Here is a 19,782-nt window from a genome sequence, read left to right as displayed (position 1 = left end):
ACTAACCTCCTCTTTACAAAACTCACGATTTTTCTTTGGATGAAGGCACTAGAGTTGCGAAATCAATAAATGTATTGTGCACCCATGGGACAAGCATTGCTCAAGAATACGATTATCAGAACCGTTGCACTTGCCAGCATTTGCTATCGGCACACACCAGTGGTGTTCTGTATGTCACAATGCTGCCAGTAATCACAACGCCGCAATCTGCTATCAGCTAAGAAAACTCTATTGTCATTTGTTATCTTATTTCTTGCATAAGGCTAATATTCTTGCCTTCTGAGACTAAACACTGTCTCCATCTGCATTGCATAAGGCTACTATTCTGCCTTCCAATTTGCAAAAGGCTGTCATTCTTCCTTCCGAGGTTAAGTTCTACCTCCATCTGCATCTGCATTGCATAAGACTACTATTTTACCTTCCAATTTGCATAAGGCTGTCATTCTGCCTTCTGAGATTAAGTTGTACCTCCATCTGCATCTACACTGCATAAGGCTTCTATTCTTCCTACAAATTTGCATAAGGCTACCATTCTGCCTTCCGATTTTAAGCTCTACCTCCATCTGCATCTGCATTGCATAAGGCTACTATTGTCACGACCCAAAATCTACTAAGGGTCGTGATGGCGCCCAACACCGTTGTCAGGCGAGCCGACGCAGAAGTATTAGTAAACTCTTATTTTACTTACCCAATTTGGTTAAAACATTTCTTAATTTGCAATTTAAGACAAGTGATGATAAGCAATATTTAATAATAGTTATACATCCCAAAAGAACTGTCTACTAATGTGTGTGCCAAGACCTGGTGTCACAAGTAGTGGGCAACTAGTAGAATGCACAAAAGAATAATACTACCCTACTGTCTGAGATAGATTAGACAGCAAAAGTAAAGAAAGACCCCATCAAACTGCTGAACGGTGCAGGAAAGGAGCAGCTCACCATGGAAGTCTCGGTCTATGAATTAGGGACACGCACCAGTCTGGTAGCCAGATATACCTGCCTCATATCCTGTACAATTAAGTATAGAAGTGTAGTATGAGTACATAAACAATATGTATCCCGTAAGTATCCCGTCTAATCTCGAAAAAGTAGAGACAAGAGGTCGACTTGACACTTACTAAGGTCAATAATACAATGTAGAGTTACACTAAGCATGGAAGTCACAAATAATCAACAGTTTGTAGCCAAAGGAAATATGTCATGTTCTTAACAAATTGTACAATTAGCCATTTACATTTCAAGTTTTTAGCCAGTCAAGTCATAGATAAGATTTCATATAGATATCATGCACACATTATGCCGAGGTCGATGGCCCGATCCAACAGAAAATAAATTGTGAACTGCCAGAGGGGCGAATGGCGCAAACTATAGATGCATCTATTCAAACCCGAGGCGATCGACCCGATCCACAAATATCAATTAATATTAAGAAAACACACGAAGGGGCATTTATATTCAAATAAAGTCATGCAAGGGTTTAACAAGTATTTATGCTCACCGTTTTTCCTTCCAAGTCTCTAACATACCCTAATGATCACATGAGCACAAAACATAGAGATATTCACTATATAGCATGATGTGGGTCCTACACTACCCGGACAATTAATAAAATAGTAGCTACGCACGGACTCTCGTCACCTAGTGCGTACGTAGCCCCCGCATTTAGTAACAATTTACTCAATTAATACACCTATGGGGACAATTACCTCTTACAAGGTTAGAAAGGAGACTCACCTCGCTCCAAAGTGCTCTTCCAATACCAAGAATGAGTCCAAGACCTAAACTCGGAGTCGAACAATCCCAAACTAGTTAAATGAAGTAAGAACTAGTTAATATAGGCTCACAAGATCGAATTCTAGCTATTTAAGCAATTTCCCAACCATTAACACAAGTTTCCTAAATTCCCACCCCGGGCCCACGTGCCCGAATTCCGACATTTTTTGAAGGAAGTTGTTCTCTACAACCTAAGGATCAATAATATATGATTTCTAATTTATTCCATAACAAATTTCGTGGTTGAAGCTAAGTTTCATTAAAACCCTAGGTTTTTTTCTCTAACCCCATGATTTCACCTTAATACTAGTGTTTAATCTACCTCAGACAACGATATTAAACTAGAAATAGGTAGCACACACTTGCCTCAAGATGCTAGGTGAAGTCCTTCTCTCAAAAGCTCCCAAATCGCCTAATAGAGGAGTGAAAATGTGATAAAAATGACTTAGAACCCATATTAAATGAACCACGCTACCCAGCGATTTCCGCACCTGCGGTCAGGGGACTGCATCTGCGGTACCGCATCTGCAAGAGATGGGCCGCACCTGCAAAAATGGGCCAAAGAGTTGGGACAGCATCTGCGGTCTCCAGGACGCATCTGCGAAGCCACTTCTGCGGTTCCTGGCCTGGCCTGGCCCAGGCCGCCTCTGCGATGGCGCAACCGCATCTGCGATCTCGCACCTACGGCCCAGCAACCACATGTGCGGTTATGATAGAAGCAGCAAGCTTCAGCTCTTTCTAAAAATTTCCACTTCACTCGAGCATCGTCCGATTGACGCTCGGGGCTCCCGAGCCCCGCTCGAACATACCGACAAGTCTGAAATCACGAGACGGACCTACTCGAACCTTCAGAACACCCGAAACAATGCTAAATCTAGGAATCACCCCCTAAAATCAAATGAATCAAACTTATGAACTTCAAGTTCTTAATTTTCCTATAACGGGTCAAAACGCCCTTAAACTACTCGGATTTGACACCAAATTTTACGAACAATTCTTAAATGATATTTCATACCTGTACCGGGCTTCGGAACCAACATACGAGCCTGATACCCATGAAATCAATCATTACTTAGTTTCTTTAAATCCTTAAAACTTCAAATTAACAATTTCAAATAAAAATTCATTACTCGGGCTAGGGACCTCGAAATTTGATTCCGGACATACGCCCAGGTCCCATATTTTCCCATTGACCCTCCAAAACCATCAATCATGAATCCGGGTCTGTTTACTCAAAACATTGACCAAAGTCAAACTTAGTCTTTTAAGGGAATTCTAAGGAATCAAATGGGCATATTTCGCTCAAAACTCTTCCGGTTCCCGAACCAACCGTCCCCGCATGTCCTAAATTAGCTAGAGCAAGAACGGGAAATTTTATTTAGGGGAACGGGTTCAAAAGCGCAAAATGACCAGGCGGGTCGTTACATTCTCCACCTTTTAAACAAATGTTCGTCCTCGAACAGACATAATAATGTACCTGACCTGTTAAATAAATGGGGATATCTGCTCTACATGTCCTCCTCGGACTTCCAGGTCGCCTCATCAACTGGTTGGCCACTCCACTTTACCTTTACCGCATAAATCCTCTTGGACCTCAACTGGTGGTCCTGTCTATCAATAATGGCAATTGGCTCCTCCTCATAACCCAAACTCTCGTCCAGCTAAATAGTACTGAAGTCCAACACGTGAGATAAGTCGACATGATACTTCTGAAGCATCGATACATGAAAAACTCGATGAAATCCCGATAAGCGGGAGGGGGTAAAGCAAGCTCATTGGAAACCTCCCCAACTCGCCTCAACACCTCAAAGGGACCAATAATCCTTGGGCTCAACTTGCCCTTCTTCCCGAACCTCATAATGCCTTTCATTGGCGAGACTTTCAAGAGAACCTTCTCGCCAACCATGAATGATACATCACGCACCTTCTGATCTGCGTAACTCTTCTGTCTGGACCGAGCTGTGGGAAGCCTTTCCTGAATCAACTTTACCTTATCCAAGGCATCCTATATCAAATCTATACCATATAACATAGCCTCACCAGGCTCAAACCACACAATAGGAGAATGACACCGCCGACCGTATAAAGTCTCAAATGGAGCCATCTCAATGTTGGACTGATAGCTATTGTTGTAAGCAAACTCTGCCAAAGGCAAGAATTGATTCCACTGTCCTCCGAAGTCAATCACACATGCTCTAAGCATGTCCTCCATGATCTAAATTGTTTCTCTGACTGCCCGTCGGTCTGTAGGTAAAATGTTGTTCTAAGCTCCACGTGGGTCCCCCAACTCACCCTAAACAGATCTCTAGAAATGAGAAGTGACCTGAGGGTCTCTATTTGATATGATGGAAATAGGCACACCGTGCAACCGAACTATCTCCCGAATGTAAATCTGAGCCAGTCTCTCCGAAGTATAAGTAGTCACAACCGGTATAAAGTGTGCCGACTTTGTCAACCTATCCACGATGACCCATACTACATCAAACTTCTGTGAGGTCCGGGGCAAGTCAACTACAAAATTCATAGTAATACGCTCCCACTTCCACTCTAGTATAAGCATCTGCTAAAGTAGGCCACCCGGCCTCTGGTGCTCGTACTTGACCTGCTGGCAAATCAAACACCTAGCCACATACTCCACTATGTCTTTCTTCATTCTCTGTCACCAATAATGTTGTCTCAAGTCACGATACATCTTTGTAGCACGCAGATGAATGGAATACCGCGAACTGTGTGCCTCCTCTAGTATTCTCTTCCTCAGACCATCAACATTAGGAACACATAGACGACCCCGGATTCGAAAAACACCATACTCACCAATAGAAACCTCTTTGGCACTACCCTGAAGCACTGTCTCTCTAAGAACTACCAAATGTGGATCATCGAACTGTCGGGCCTTGATCTGCCCCAATATTAAATACTGAGCAACAACGCATGCAAGAACTCGACTTGGCTCTGAAATATCCAACCTCACAAATTTGTTAGCCAAGGACTGGATGTCCAAAGATAGTGGCCTCTCCTCTGCTGGAATGAATACCAAGCTACCCATACTCTCTGCCTTCCTGCTTAAGGCATCCCCGACCACATTAGCCTTGCCCGGATAATAAAGAATGGTGAGGTCATAATCCTTCAGTAACTCAAGCAACCTGTGCTGCCTCAAATTAAGATCCCTCTGTTTGAACAAATACTGTAAGATGCGATGATCCATATAAATATCACATGACATCCCATACAGATAATGCCTCCATATCTTAAGAGCATGAATGATCGTGTCCAACTCTAGGTCGTGCACAGGATAATTCTTCTCATGAACCTTCAGTTGGCACGAAGCATAGGCAATAACTCGCCCATCCTGCATCAATACACATCCCAATCCAACGCGCGAAGCGTCACAATATACCGTATACATCCCTGAACCGGAAGGCAACACAAGAACTGGTGTTGTAGTCAAGGCTATCTTCAGCTTCTGAAAGCTCTCCTCACAATCATTGGACCACTGGAAAGGAGCACCCTTCTGGGACAATCTAGTCAGAGGTGATGCAATATATGAAAAAGCCCTGCACGAATCGTCTGTAATAACCTGCTAACCCTAGGAAACTCCTAATCTCGGCCACCGAAGTAGGACGTGGCCAACCCTGAACAGCCTCAATATTCTTGGGGTCCACCTTAATACCTTCTCCTGATACATTATGCCCCAAGAATGCCACTGACTCTATCCAGAACTTTAACTTGGAGAACTTAGCATATAGCTTCTGCTCTCGCAAGGTCTGAAGCACTACCATCAAATGCTGCTCGTGCTCCCCCAGGCTACGAGAGTATATCAATATGTCATCAATGAAGACGATGACAAATTAATCAATATAAGTTACGAATACCCAGTTCATCAAGTCCATGAATGTTGTTGGGGCATTAGTCAAGCCAAAGGACATCACCAGGAACTTATAATGGCCATATCTAGTCCGGAATGCAGTCTTCGGGACATCCGAGTCCTGAATCTTCAGCTGATGATACCCTAACCTCAAGTCAATCTTGGAGAACACCTTAGCACCCTGCAACCGGTCGAATAAATCATCGATACGGGGCAACGAATACTTGTTCTTGATGGTGACTTTGTTCAACTGGTGGTAATCAATGAACATCCGCATAGTCCCATCCTTCTTCTTCACAAATAACACGGGTGCACCCCAAGGCGATACATTGGGTCTAACAAACCCCTTCGCTAACAATTCATCAAGCTTCTCCTTCAACTCCTTTGGAGCCATACGGTACGGTGGGATAGATACATGTTGGGTGCCTGGAGACAAATCAATGTAGAAATCAATATCATGATCTGGTGGCATGCTAGGGAGATCAAAAGGAAACACATCGGTGAACTCTCGAACCACCGGAACAGAATCAATCATCGGAGACTCTACGGTGGTGTCCCTAACATAAGCTAGATAACCCAGACACCCCTTCTTGACCATTTGTCGAGCCTTTAGGAAAGAAATAACCCTACTAGATGTATCGACTGCGGAACCCTTCCACTCCAACCTTGGTAACCCTAGCATCACTAGTGAAACAGTCTTGGCATGGCAATCTAGGATGGCATGATAGAGGGACAACCAATACATGCCCATGATGATCTCACAGTCAATCATATCAAACAACTGGAGATCCGCACTAGTCTTAATGCCATAGAGTATTACCATACAGGACTGGTAGATCCGATCTACAACCACCGAATCACCCACATGAGTGGACAAATAAACAGGAGTGCCCAAAGGCTCAGGAGAAATAACCAGGAAACGAGCAAACAAAGATGATACATAAGAATAAGTAGACCCTGGGTAAAATAATACCGAAGCATTTCTACCGCCGACAGAGATAATAAATATGATGACGGCATCTGAGGCCAATGCATCTAGCCTGGCCGGAAGGTTATAGAATCTAGTTGGAGCGCTAGCTGGCTTGTCACGACCCAAACCGATGGGCCGGGACGGGTACCCGGTACCTTACTCAACTGAGTACCAACGTAACATATCTTTCTTAATACATCATCATATACACATGCATACGGGCCTAATAGGCCAACATGATCCTTTATAAACTCAAAACGTAGGCCGACAAGGCCGTACAATCTTTTATGTACACGACATATGTCTACAAGCCTCTTAGAATACATAAATGTCATAAGGGTCGGGACAGAGTCCCACCATACCAAACAATACACGTCTAAATCATAATAACCAAACAAGTAACTGCGAAGCAAATGGAGCGCACCAACATCTTTCGTTGAGCTGATTGCCTACTTGGAGGGCTCTCGATCTGTCTATCGGGACCTGCGGGCATGAAATGCAGTGTCCCCAAGCAAAAGGGATGTCAGTACAAATAATGTATTGAGTATGTAAGGAACATAAATAAATACATGAGAGATATGGAAGACATATAGAGTACATGACTCAACCTGTAAGTCTGAATAACTTTGTAAATCATAAATTACTCTTAAAGTCATGCATATGCGTATGAATGTCATGTTGTGCATAGGTACATATTTCATTATATCATCAGCCTCTGAGGGCATCCCATCATATCATATCGGCCACTATGGGCAAAATCATCATCGTATACCAGCTAATCAGGTGGTGGTACGTATATAACGCCATAACCTTTTCCATGTCCCATATACATATATACATACATATATAAGCATATATAATGCCGTTTGAATCATACTTACATATATATGCGTATATAACGGCGTTTGAATCATATTTCGGCCACTGTGGGCAACATCATCATCATATACCAGCTGATCAGGTGGTGGTGCGTATGTAACGCCGTAACCTTTTCCCATTCCATATACATATATTTACATATATACGCGTATATAATGCCATCTTGTCATGGGTCAATGCACATGAATGCAATGCATGAAAAGTACGTCAATAAAATCATTCGTAATGTCATAAGACCACTTTGCCTCTTGAGCAATATCATAAAGTAACATCTTTTCAACTTTCGTATTTTTCTGAGACCCATGAACAGATGATAAAATATTATGACACATGAGAATTAAAGAACATAGATATTTCTATTACTTCTCTGAGAAGAGTCACTCATGGAATTTGTGCATTTGCACATTTTGTTCATATCGTATGGATCATGCCAAAAGAAAGAAGCGATAGCCTTAACATACATGGAGTAGGAAAAACTCTGTATAATATTCTGTTGGAAACCTTCGTAGATTGAACCATAAAAATCGAATTAAGCTTCTGCGCTTTGAAATTGAGGAATGAAATCGTGCTTGATTTGTTGCAATTTGGATGAAATTATCATTCTTCTTCTCACGTTTTTGGCCTTAAGACCAAATACCAAATGAGATGTAATCTTAGTTCCAACGTTTGGGTTTTTGCTTCTGTTTAAAGCCTTTAAATGGAATGGAATACTAAACTGATATATTACCTTTATGGTTTGAATGGAATGGAATTAGATTTGGAATGGAATTACATTTTTGAAATGGATTCAGATTTGATATAATGGAGTAGTTCACGTTCTTGAAATGGAATGTTTTATGAAAAGCCTTCCTACTCTCTTAAGTGTTGAAGATATATATCTTCTAATTTGTAAGATAAGTATGTAGCTTGTTTTGAATTTCAAGACTTGTTTCTTATTTTGTTGCCACCTATTCCCAATATTGACTAATGAGTCATTTATTATGGAGGTTGTTGCTACCACGTTTTGGGGGTGGGGTTTTAATCTTATCCCAATTTTAATAGTTAACCGGGTAATGTCCTGTTACCCGGTAATTAATCAATTACCCGCATAACTTAAAAATTATCTCAAATTACTTAAAATGTTACTTATTTTTAATATATTTTATACACCTTACAATTATGGATATGGGGTACCTTGCATGGTACTAGTCCATAAATATCGGGCATTTTAACTCGGGTAATATTTTATCTTAAAATGCCAAACTTCGACAAGAATTCTATTTCTTCGATATTACTTACCCTCTTATCTTCACAAATTTACTCATCACTTATAATCCATATAATCTCCAAATAATCTTTTCCTTGGACTAATGGCAATTACCTTACGACAAATTTAACGTACAATACTAGAGGGTGTAACATCATCGTAATACTGCGGGGCATAACATTATTCCCTCCTTTGGAACATTCGTCCTCGAATGTTGACTTATGCACTTATAATTTTCATAACTTATATCTTCCGAACACTTTAGAACTTCCCTTGCTATCTAGGCTACTATTCTGTGAATGAGTCCAAAGTCCAGGGCATTCCCCCCTTAGGCCTCCTTCTCACATCACAACTTGTAGTCGGAATCCCTCCAATCTCATAACTGTTGCTACCTTTCATCATGCAGCCTGTACAATTTTGACCTTGTAAGTGTGTCCAATCTCTAGGATTCATATATAGAGCTTGATAAGATGTTCCTTTGAGCATATATGAGTATACTGAAGTTCTTCGCTCGATACTTTGTTGAATTCAAGAATATTGATATACAATATACGACTGATAACCTTAAACTCCTTACGTAATACTTTTCTCCTAGGGCTTAATCCTAAAGACTTATCCATTCTCATCACCTTTTCACTTGCCTTTCCTCATCCTTACTCATGCTTCCTTAAAAATTTATCACTCTACCATACTTTAGCCTGCGACCTATACATATCCATTTATAAACTTTCCTTCAACTTCTTTGCACCATGGATTTTCTTATGTTATTCTGGAACGTCAAGTGAGACATCACATTGTCTCCATCTTTTCCCTATTCTCTTATCTAGATCTCTCAGTACTTAGAAACCATAGGCTGGAAGACATATCACTGACGATGTCGTTATCACTCCAAGTTATTGGATCCGAACTATGGACTATTCACGATCTTCTGCCTTTGAGTATCTCGTACGTTGTTCACCTTTACCTTACTTACATTAAAATCTCTCATCGTATCTTCTGTTTCTTTCCTAACTTCCCTTCCATCTAGGTGTAATTCACGTCCATAACTTGAAGCTCTTATTATAACACTTGCACCTTTGGTGCATACACAATTCGGTGGGAGCTTCGTACTGACTTCCTATAAGGTCGGTACTCTTCCAACTAGATTATCATGGAGACGTTATATAATATGGTTGTTGTGTTATTTCTCTTGAAGATCTGATATTAAGAGTGATTATGTCATGTTCTCAAGCATAACTCCTATAATTTTAATAGGTCCAATAATCAGACTCCTGATTTACTTGGGTGATGTAATTCTTTAGTTTCCTCATCCTTCTGATCAGCCTGTATGTAGGCTTAAGCTATCTTCCGGGCTGTGGCACATGGTATCAGTTTTTACCTTAGCCTTTCATGGGCGTTATGGAATATCCATGATACAATCTTCTAATAATTCAATCCTTTGTCTATACCCTGGGCTCGATTCTTTCCTTGTACTTATACCAGAGTCTTTTATGACTGTATGATTGTAAACAAATATGTTGCTTGGATAATGCTCCAAAATCTTGAGTGTATCCATAATGTACTAGCTCTGGATCATTGATCGAATAATTCCTTTCGTTCCATCTCAGCTTTCTTTAAACGTGTACAATTACGTTTCCTGGTCTTTCTGCCCCTTGTCGTGTGCATACTTAACTCATCCTAATTCCCATACATGCAAAAAAATTTGTGCAACTCATATAGTCTTGAATATTACCTTCGATCTTACTCCCCGTTCATTAGCCATGGTAGGTTCCACTTTCTTTTGGAGGGCATACAATTCTTGTTGTGAGACTGCATTTACATGACCATTTCTCCTTCGAGTTACTATGTTTAGGTTGAAGCCTTCTTCCTTATTTCCACAGCCAGTCTTTCATTGTAGTACTCGGGGAGGATTCTCTGACTTTTGTAAAGCTGTGGGCTTATTAAATTGTATACTCGACGGACCTCCTGATGTCCTTCCTTGCCTATACTTATCCGTAGTTACTTACCTCCATGCCCTGGAGCTTGTGGGTTGCTTTTGAACTGATTTTTTTGACTGTCTTCCCAGTGGAACTCTCTTTTATTTCCGTAGCACTCGCACGATACCCTTTTAACTTCCCCATATGAATATATCTCAAGTATTATAATGTCATACTGCGAGGCTGAATTCCCTATGTTGGGGTTAATTCTATTTATCTTGCACGATCTATTGATTTTTCTGTAACCTCTTGTCTAGTAATTACTAGGCTCTTCCTGAATCAACTACTAACTATTCGTTGGCCTATTCTCATATCTATATTCACGTAATCTTTCTTGGGTTATTTTCTTTGTCTTAACTTACCTCACGTACTGGCTCCTTATCTATCAATAATATCCTGGGCAGGAACCCTTTCTTCCTTTTCTTGACGTCGTGCTTACATAATGTTCTAGAACCATAGAATATCTGTAACATTTCATCATCTCATCCCTTTCTCATTTTTATCGCATTCTTCCTTCATTATTCACTTAATTATGACTTAATGCCACATCATTCCATATTCCCCCCTTTAGGGGTATACTAAAACTTGGAGTTATGATGACCTTCCTATAGATGTTTTTCCTCTTCATCTTTGGCGTCCTTTCACATTATCAATGACCCTTACTCGCCTTGCGGTAATTCTTCTAGACCAAGGATAACAAAATCCCTCGCTCGTGATGGTGACACTTAGTTTAACTGGAACATACAGTATCTTAAGCTTAACTTTGCTCACCTTGCTTCCTATAGGGAAGCGTCTCCTTGAATGACCATTCTCCGAATTTCGCATGAATCTTCTTTTGTCGTCCATTCTATTATTGTCGGAACAAAATTTGAAATTCCGATGATGCCGAGTATTTTCCAATCATTCATTCCCTAATTCATATTTAGGTTATGGATTTCATGGTATTTTATGTTGTTTTATTATGAGTCTATTGATAGTACTAATATAGTGTCTCTTGTTGCCTCTTTGAGCCGAGGGTCTCCTAGAAACAGCCTCTCTGCCTCTCGGGTAGAGGTAAGGTCTGCGTACATATTACCCTCCCCAGACCCCACTTGTGGGATTACACTGGGTTGTTATTGTTGTTGTTTACCGGTCCATACTGATTTCTATTACTCTGGGATTAACTCTCCCCTCTAGTAGTCGCGTTGGAGTCACGAACATATTTCTCGAAATGAGGATATAACCTTATGGCCTATAATCTTTTGTTTTCTTAAGTCCCATCACCTTTTGTCTCTTCTTTCATTTGACTATCGATTCTGTAACGCTCTACCATTTTTATCCATGTATCACACCTTATTCATAATGCTTCCTTATCTCTCTTCTCATTACTTTGCTAATATTCTTGCATATCCCTTTTCTTGTGAAAACTTCAATACAACATTCTTTCGCTTTTAGCTTTCCTTTGCTCCATCCAGTGGCTCTTCAAGTTGCCTAACGTTCTCGCTTTACTAGGGACGCGAGCCATACTAAGGTAATATTTATCCCTTCAAGGCTTGTAGTGCATATCCTTATTAGTACTCATATCTGGATGTACTATTTTATAGTGCACTATCTGGGTGTCTCATAAAGAGATCTATTAGAACATTTGTAATATCCTTCGAAAATGTCTACTAATGCAAACAATTCATCCATCATATCTTCTTATACTACTTCTGTTAACTCCCATAGGGCATATCTAGAATGGGTGCGGCCAATTGTATATACCTTTGTTATTATTGAATATAACTCAAAAAGCTCATGTTCCTCTACCTCAATTATAAATGTTGTTAACCTTCATTAACTGGGTACCTCGTACCTTTTTTCACCTTGCTCCTTTTACTTGCTGAAACTTGTACTTATCTTCTTAATCTCTCATTGCCCTTTACCATTAAGATGGGTAGATATTCTTGCCTTAAGGCTTCTTATCAGGATGCTTACACCCTTTAGTACACACATGGTCTGCTAAAGACCTCACATTTACTTTATTGAAGGCATCATACAAAAATCTAATTCCTCTGAATTAGTTCATCCACAACTATCTCTCTTTCCAACCGGAATTTGAATCGGAATTTGAATTCTTATAAATGAGCTCTACCACACGATCTAGAGTAAGAAGAAAGAGTGACAACCTTAAATGCCTTGTAGCATCCTGCTTATAAGTGTGGTGCACGACACACCCATAAACAAGACTCTACTAGACACGGCTTGTAGACTCCCGAGGACAGAACTGCTCTGATACCACTTTTGTCACGACCCAAACCGATGGGCCGGGATGGGTACCCGGTACCTTACTCAATTGAGTACCAACGCAACGTATCTTTCTTAATACATCATCATATACACATGCATACAGGCCTAATAGGGCAACATGATCCTTTATAAACTCAAAACATAGGCCGATAAGGCCCTACAATCTTTTATGTACATGACATATGTCTACAAGCCTCTAAGAATACATAAATGTCATAATGGTCGGGACAGAGTCCCTCCATACCAAACAATACACGTCTAAATCATACTAACCAAACGAGCAACTCCGAAGCAAATTGAGCACACCAACATCTTTCGCTGAGCTGATAGCCTACTTGGAGGGCTTTGGATCTGTCTATCAGGACCTGTGGGCATGAAACGCAGCGTCCCCAAGTAAAAGGGACGTCAGTACGAATAATGTACTAAGTATATAAGGCACATAAATAAATACATGAGAGATAAAGAAGACATATAGAGTACATGACTCAATCTGTAAGTCTGAATAACTTTGTAAATTATAAGTTACTTTTAACTTCATGCATATGCGTATGAATGTCATGTTGTACATAGGTACATATTTCATAATATCATTAGCCTCTGAGGGCATCTCATCATATCATATCGGCCATTGTGGGCAATATCATCATCATATACCAGCTGGTCAGGTGGTGGTGCGTATATAATGTTGTAACCTTTTCCCATTCCATATACATATATTTACATATATACGCGTATATAACGCCATCTGGTCATGGGTCAATGCACATGAATGCAATGCATGAAAAGTACGTCAATAAAATCATTCGGAAGGTCATAAGACCACTTTGCCTCTTGAGCAATATCATAAAGTAACATCTTTTCAACTTTCGTATTTTTCTGAGACCCATGAACAGATGATAAAATATTATGACACATGAGAATTAAAGAACATAGATATTTCTATTACTTCTATGAGTAGAGTCACTTATGGAATTTGTGCATTTGCACGTTTCGTTCATAAAATATGGATCATGCCAAAAGAAAGAAGGGATTGCCTTAACATACCTGGAGTAGGAAAAACTCCGTATAATATTCCGTTGGAAACCTTCATAGATTGAACCCTAAAAATCGAATTAAGCTTCTGCGCTTTGAAATTGAGGAACGAAATCTTGCTTGATTTGTTGCAATTTGGATGAAATTTTCATTCTGCTTCTCACGTTTTTGGCCTTAAGACCAAATACCAAATAAGATGTAATCTTAGTTCCAACGTTTGGGTTTTTGCTTCTGTTTAAAGCCTTTAAATGGAATGGAATACTAAACATCTATATTACCTTTATGGTTTGAATGGAATGCAATTAGATTTGGAATGGAATTACATTTTTGAAATGGAATCAGATTTGATATAATGGAGTAGTTCACGATCTTGAAATGGAATGTTTTATGAAAAGTTTTCCTAATCTCTTAAGTGTTGAAGATATATATATTCTAATTTGTAAGATAAGTATGTAGCTTTTTTTGAATTTCAAGACTTGTTTCTTAGTTTGTTGCCACCTATTCCCAATATTGACTAATGAGTCATTTATTACGGAGGTTGTTGCTGCCACGTTTTAGGGGTGGGGTTTTAAACTTATCCCAATTTTAATAGTTAACCGGGTAATGTCCTGTTACCCGGTAATTAATCAATTACCCGCATAACTTAAAAATTATCTCAAATTACTTAAAATTTTACTTATTTTTAATATACTTTATACACCTTACTATTATGGCTATGTGGTACCTTGCATGGTACTAGTCCATAAATATCGGGCATTTTAACTCGGGTCGTATTTTATCTCAAAATGCCAAACTTCGACAAAAATTCGATTTCTTCGATATTACTTACCCTCTTACCTTCATGAATTTACTCATCGCTTATAATCCCTATAATCTCCAAATAATCTTTTCCTTGGACTAATGGCAATTACCTTACGACAAATTTAGCGTACAATACCACAGGGTATAACATCGTCATAATACTGCGGGGCATAACATGGCTGGCCTCCACCTAGCTGGGCAATAGCTGGATGACCTCTCCCTGCCTAGCCTCTACCTCTAGGACGACCCCTACCAGTTTGCCCTTCACCTCTAGGTAGCGGGGCAGCTGGTGCTGAAATCATAGGCTGCTGACCCTGCTGTACTGCCCTGCCTTGAAGCCTGGGGAAGTACCTCCTCATATGGCCAAGATCTCCGCACTCGAAATAACCCCGCGGTGCGGCGGCCTAGTGTCTTGATGGATGACATTGATGGCCTGTAGACCCACTGGAATAAGCCTGAATGGCCGGTGAACGGTATGAACTCTCCGGTATAGCACTGAAATAAGAATCAGAAGAGCCCTGAGGTCCTGAATACCCCCCGGAGGAACCCTGAATAGCTGGCAGGAAATACAAGCTCTCTGGCATGTCGCTAACATATGGGCGCGCGGGAGCACCTCGTGCAGGCGGTGGTGCTGAATATGGGGGCCTGCTGGGCTGAATCCTCCCCAACTGACCTCTACCCCTAGACGGGACACCTCTGAACTCTCTTCAGAGAATCGAGCCCTCTTATCCTGTTGCGTCTGCCCTCTACCCCTCTGGCAATATCCCTCAATCCTGCGAGCAATCTCTACCACTAGCTGATACTCTATACCCATCTATACCTCTCGGGCCATGCTAGATCGAATACCAGGGTGCAACTCCGCAACAAATCTCCGCATTCTCTCTACATCTCTAGGAAGTATCATGAGTGCATGGCGAGACAACTCGGGAAACCTCGCCTCATAATCGGTCACAGACATCTGGCCCTTCTCAAGATGCTCAAACTGATACCACAACTCTTCCCTTTTAGTGGGTGGAATGTACCTATCCAAGAATAACTGTGCGAACTGACTCCAAGTGAGGGGAGGGGAACCTGCTGGCCTGCCAAGAACATAGGACTACCACCATCTACGGGCCCTGCCCTTAATCTGAAAAGTAGTGAAGTCAACTCCATGCGACTCCAATATCCTCATGTTGTGCAGTCTGTCCCTGTACCTGTCTATGAAGTCCTGAGCATCCTCATGACGCTCACCCCCAAAGACCGAGGGGTGAAGCCTAGCCCATCTATCCAATAACTTCGGCGGATCGCCATCCGTAGCTGGTCTGGGCTGGGGTGGGGTGCCACTATAGCAACTGGCGGAGCCCCATCTGCGAGTACTGCACTCGGAGTCTGATACACTGCAGCTGCATGACCAGGAGCCTGAGCAATAAGGGTTTTTGCTCCCCCTCCTACCTGTGATGTAGCTGGATCTACTGGAAATAAACCAGTTTGAGTCATAGAATCCATGAACCGTAGTATACGGCCCATGACATCCTGGAATCCCAGTGCTGTTATAAAGTCTGCCAGGGTGAGCTCAGCTGCGGGCACCTCGACCTGCTCCTCGATTATAGGATCTCCCGTGGGACCTGCTGGTGGTACTACTGGGATAACTCTGGGACGCCCTCGACCCCTACCTCATGCCAGTGCCCTCCCCCGGCCTCTGCCTCGACCTGTAGCAATGGGGGGAGCAGCTCCGCCTGGGTTTGGAACATCAGCCGTGCGTGTCCTCACCATATGTGAGAGAATAGAAGGGGAAAATTTAGCATAACAACCAATGCATGGTAGGAGATGAATAAAGAGCAGATTTCCTAACACTCTATAGCCTCTCGAAGATAAATACATACCGATCCGCAAGACACTATTAGGTTTGCCCATGACTTGTGAGAACTACGTGAACCTAGTGCTTTGATAGCATGTTGTCACTATCCAAAATCCACTAAGGGTTGTGATGGCGCCCAACACCGTTGTCAGGCAAACCGACGCGAAAGTATTAGTAAACTCTTATTTTACTTACCCAATTTGGTTAAAACATTTCTTAATTTGCAATTTAAGACAAGTGATGATAAGCAATATTTAATAATAGTTATACAACCCAAAAGAACTGTCTACTAATGTATGTGCCAAGACCTGGTGTCACAAGTAGTGGGAAACTAGTAGAATGTAAAAAAGAATAATACTATCCTACTGTCCGGGATAGATTAGACAACAAAAGTAAAGAAAGACCCCATCAAGCTGCTGAACGGCGCAGGAAGGGAGCAGCTCACCGTGGAAGTCTTGGTCTATGAATCAGGGACGCGCACCAGTCTGGTAGCTAGATATACCTACCTCAGATCCTGTACAATTAAGTACAGAAGTGTAGTATGAGTACATAAACAATATGGACCCCATAAGTATCCCGTCTAATCTCGAAGAAGTATAGAGGAGAGATCGACTTGATAATTACTAAGGTAAATAATATAATGTAGAGTTACACTAAGCATGGAATTAAAAAATAATCAACAGTTTGTAACCAGAGGAAATATGTCATGTTCTTAACAAATTTTACAATTAGCCATTTACATTTCAAGTATTTAGTCGGTCAAGTCATAGATAAGATTTTACATAGAAATCATGCGCACATTATGCCGACGTCGACGGCCCGATCCAACAGAAAATAAATTGTGCACTACCAATGTGTCGAAAGGCACGAACCATAGATGCATCTATTCATACCGAGGCGATCGGCCCGATCCACAAATATCAATTAATATCAAGAAAACACACGAAGGCGCATTTATATTCAAATAAAGTCATGCAAGGGTTTAACAAGTATTTATGCTCACCGTTTTTACTTTCCAATTCTCTAGCATACCTTAAGTGATCACATGAGCACAAAACATAGAGTTATTCACTATATAGCATGATGTGGGTCCTACACTACCCGGACAAATAACATAATAGTAGCTACGGACAGACTCTCGTCACCTAGTGGGTATGTATCCCCCGCATTTAGTAGGAATTTACTCAATTATTACACCTATGGGGACAATTCCCTATTACAAGGTTAGAAAGGAGACTCACCTCGCTCCAACGTGCTCTTTCAATACCAAGAACGAGTCCAAGCCCTCAACTCGGAGTCGAACAATCCCAAACTAGTTAAATGAAGTAAGAACTAGTTAATATAGGCTCACAAGATCGAATTCTAGCTATTTAAGCAATTTCCCAACCATTCACACAAGTTTCCTAAATTCCGACCCCGGGCCCACGTGCCCGGATTCCGAGATTTTTCGAAGGAAGATGTTCTGTACAACCTAAGGATCAATAATATATAGAATTTCTAATTTATTCTATAACAAATTTCGTGGTTAAATCTAAGTTTCAATAAAACCCTAGGTTTTTGCTCTAACCCCATGATTTCATGTTAATATTAGTGTTTAATCTACCTAATATAATGAAATTAAACTAGAAATAGGCAGCACACACTTACCTCAAGATGCTAGGTGAAGTCCTTCTCTCAAAAGCTCCCAAATCGCCCAATGGAGAAGTGAAAATGTGATAAAAATGACTTAGAACCCGTATTAAATGAACCTCACTGCCCAGCGATTTCCACACCTGCGGTCAGGGGACCGCATCTGCGAGATATGGGTCGCACCTGCGAAATGGGACAAAGAGCTGGGACCGCATCTGCAGTCTCTAGGACGCATCTGCGGAGCCGCTTCTGCGGTTCCTAGCCTGGCCTGGCCTGGGCCGCTTCTGCGATGGCACAAATGCATCTGCGGTCTCGCACCTGCGGCCCACCAACCGCATGTGCAGTAATGACAGAAGCATCAAGCTTTAGCTTTTTTAAAAAAATTCCACTTCACTCGAGCCTCGTCCGATTGACGCTCGGGGCTCCCAGGCCCCGCCCGAACATACCGACAAGTCTGAAATCACGAGACGTACCTACTCGAACCTTCGGAACACCTGAAACAACGCTAAATCATGGAATCACCCCCTAAAACAAAATGAATCAATCTTATGAACTTCAAGTTCTTAATTTTCCTCTAACTGGCCAAAACGCCCTTAAACTACTCAGATTGACACCAAATTTTACGAACAAGTCTTAAATGGTATTTCAGACCTGTACCGGGCTTCGGAACAAAGATACGAGCCAGATACCCATGAAATCAATCATTACTTAGTTTCTTTAAATCCTTAAAACTTCAAATTAACAACTTCAAATAAAAATTCATTACTCGGGCTAGGGACCTCGGAATTCGATTCCGGACATATGACCAGGTTCCATATTTTCTCACGGACCCTCCGGTACTGTCAAATCACGAATCCATGTCTATTTACTTAAAACATTGACCAAAGTCAAACTTAGTCTTTTAAGGGAATTCTAAGGAATCAAATGGGCATATTTTGCTCAAAACTCTTCCAATTCCCGAACCAACCATCCCCGCAAATTATAAATTAGCTAAAGCAAGCACATGAAGTTTTATTTAGAGGAACGAGGTTCAAAAGGGAAAAACGACCAGGCGGGTCGTTACAACTATTCTGCCTCGAAATTTGCATAAGGCTACTATCTGCCTTCCGAGTTTAAGCTCTACCTCCATCTGCATCTGCATTGCATAAGGCTACTATTCTGCCTTCCAATCTGCATAAAGCTATCGTTCTGCCTTCCGAGCCTAAGCTCTTCCTCCAATTTTCTTCAATACTAAGCGCTATCCCAAACACTATTTATCTCGATTCTCTTACGGGATAAGCTCTGGCCTTCAATTCGCAAGACTGAGCTCTGTCTTGTCCGCATCATACTGCTGCATCCTTCATGGGATGAAATATCACCAACTCATCCAAAGGCGTCATCGTTCGGAGGCACCATCTTTATAGTCCGAGAACACCATGTCGTGGCCAGAGGATCTCCTTCAATCTTTTGCATATCATTATTCAAAGGCGTTATGGTTTGGAGGCACCATCTTCATAGCCCGAGAACA

General features: G+C 41.3%; 1 protein-coding gene across 1 annotated transcript; it reads right to left on the bottom strand.

Moving 5' to 3' along the window:
- Positions 1-960: 960 nt before the first annotated feature.
- LOC138879295 (uncharacterized) lies at positions 961-16,294 on the bottom strand. Its single transcript, XM_070158901.1, has 6 exons — positions 16,185-16,294; positions 15,656-15,831; positions 5,982-6,594; positions 5,358-5,576; positions 4,587-5,293; positions 961-1,007 (listed from the first exon to the last, which is right to left on the bottom strand). Exons 1-6 carry the CDS (start codon positions 16,292-16,294, stop codon positions 961-963), a joined length of 1,872 nt encoding a protein of 623 aa, XP_070015002.1.
- Between the last annotated feature and the right edge of the window lie 3,488 nt (positions 16,295-19,782).

Source organism: Nicotiana sylvestris, chromosome 10 (genome assembly GCF_000393655.2).
Source record: "Nicotiana sylvestris chromosome 10, ASM39365v2, whole genome shotgun sequence".
NCBI lineage: Eukaryota > Viridiplantae > Streptophyta > Magnoliopsida > Solanales > Solanaceae > Nicotiana > Nicotiana sylvestris.
This window is presented reverse-complemented; position numbering and strand designations above follow the sequence as displayed.

Excerpts from the sequence above, each read along its gene's own strand:
- LOC138879295 (XM_070158901.1), bottom strand. The coding sequence starts at position 16,294 with ATGGATTCTATGACTCAAACTGGTTTATTTCCAGTAGATCCAGCTACA. Across the intron at positions 6,595-15,655 it reads TGTTGCGGAGTTGCACCCTG|GGTCTACTTATTCTTATGTA; the intron begins GTATTCGATCTA and ends TATTTTACCCAG. Across the intron at positions 5,294-5,357 it reads GAGATTAGGAGTTTCCTAGG|ATTGTCCCAGAAGGGTGCTC; the intron begins GTTAGCAGGTTA and ends ACCTCTGACTAG.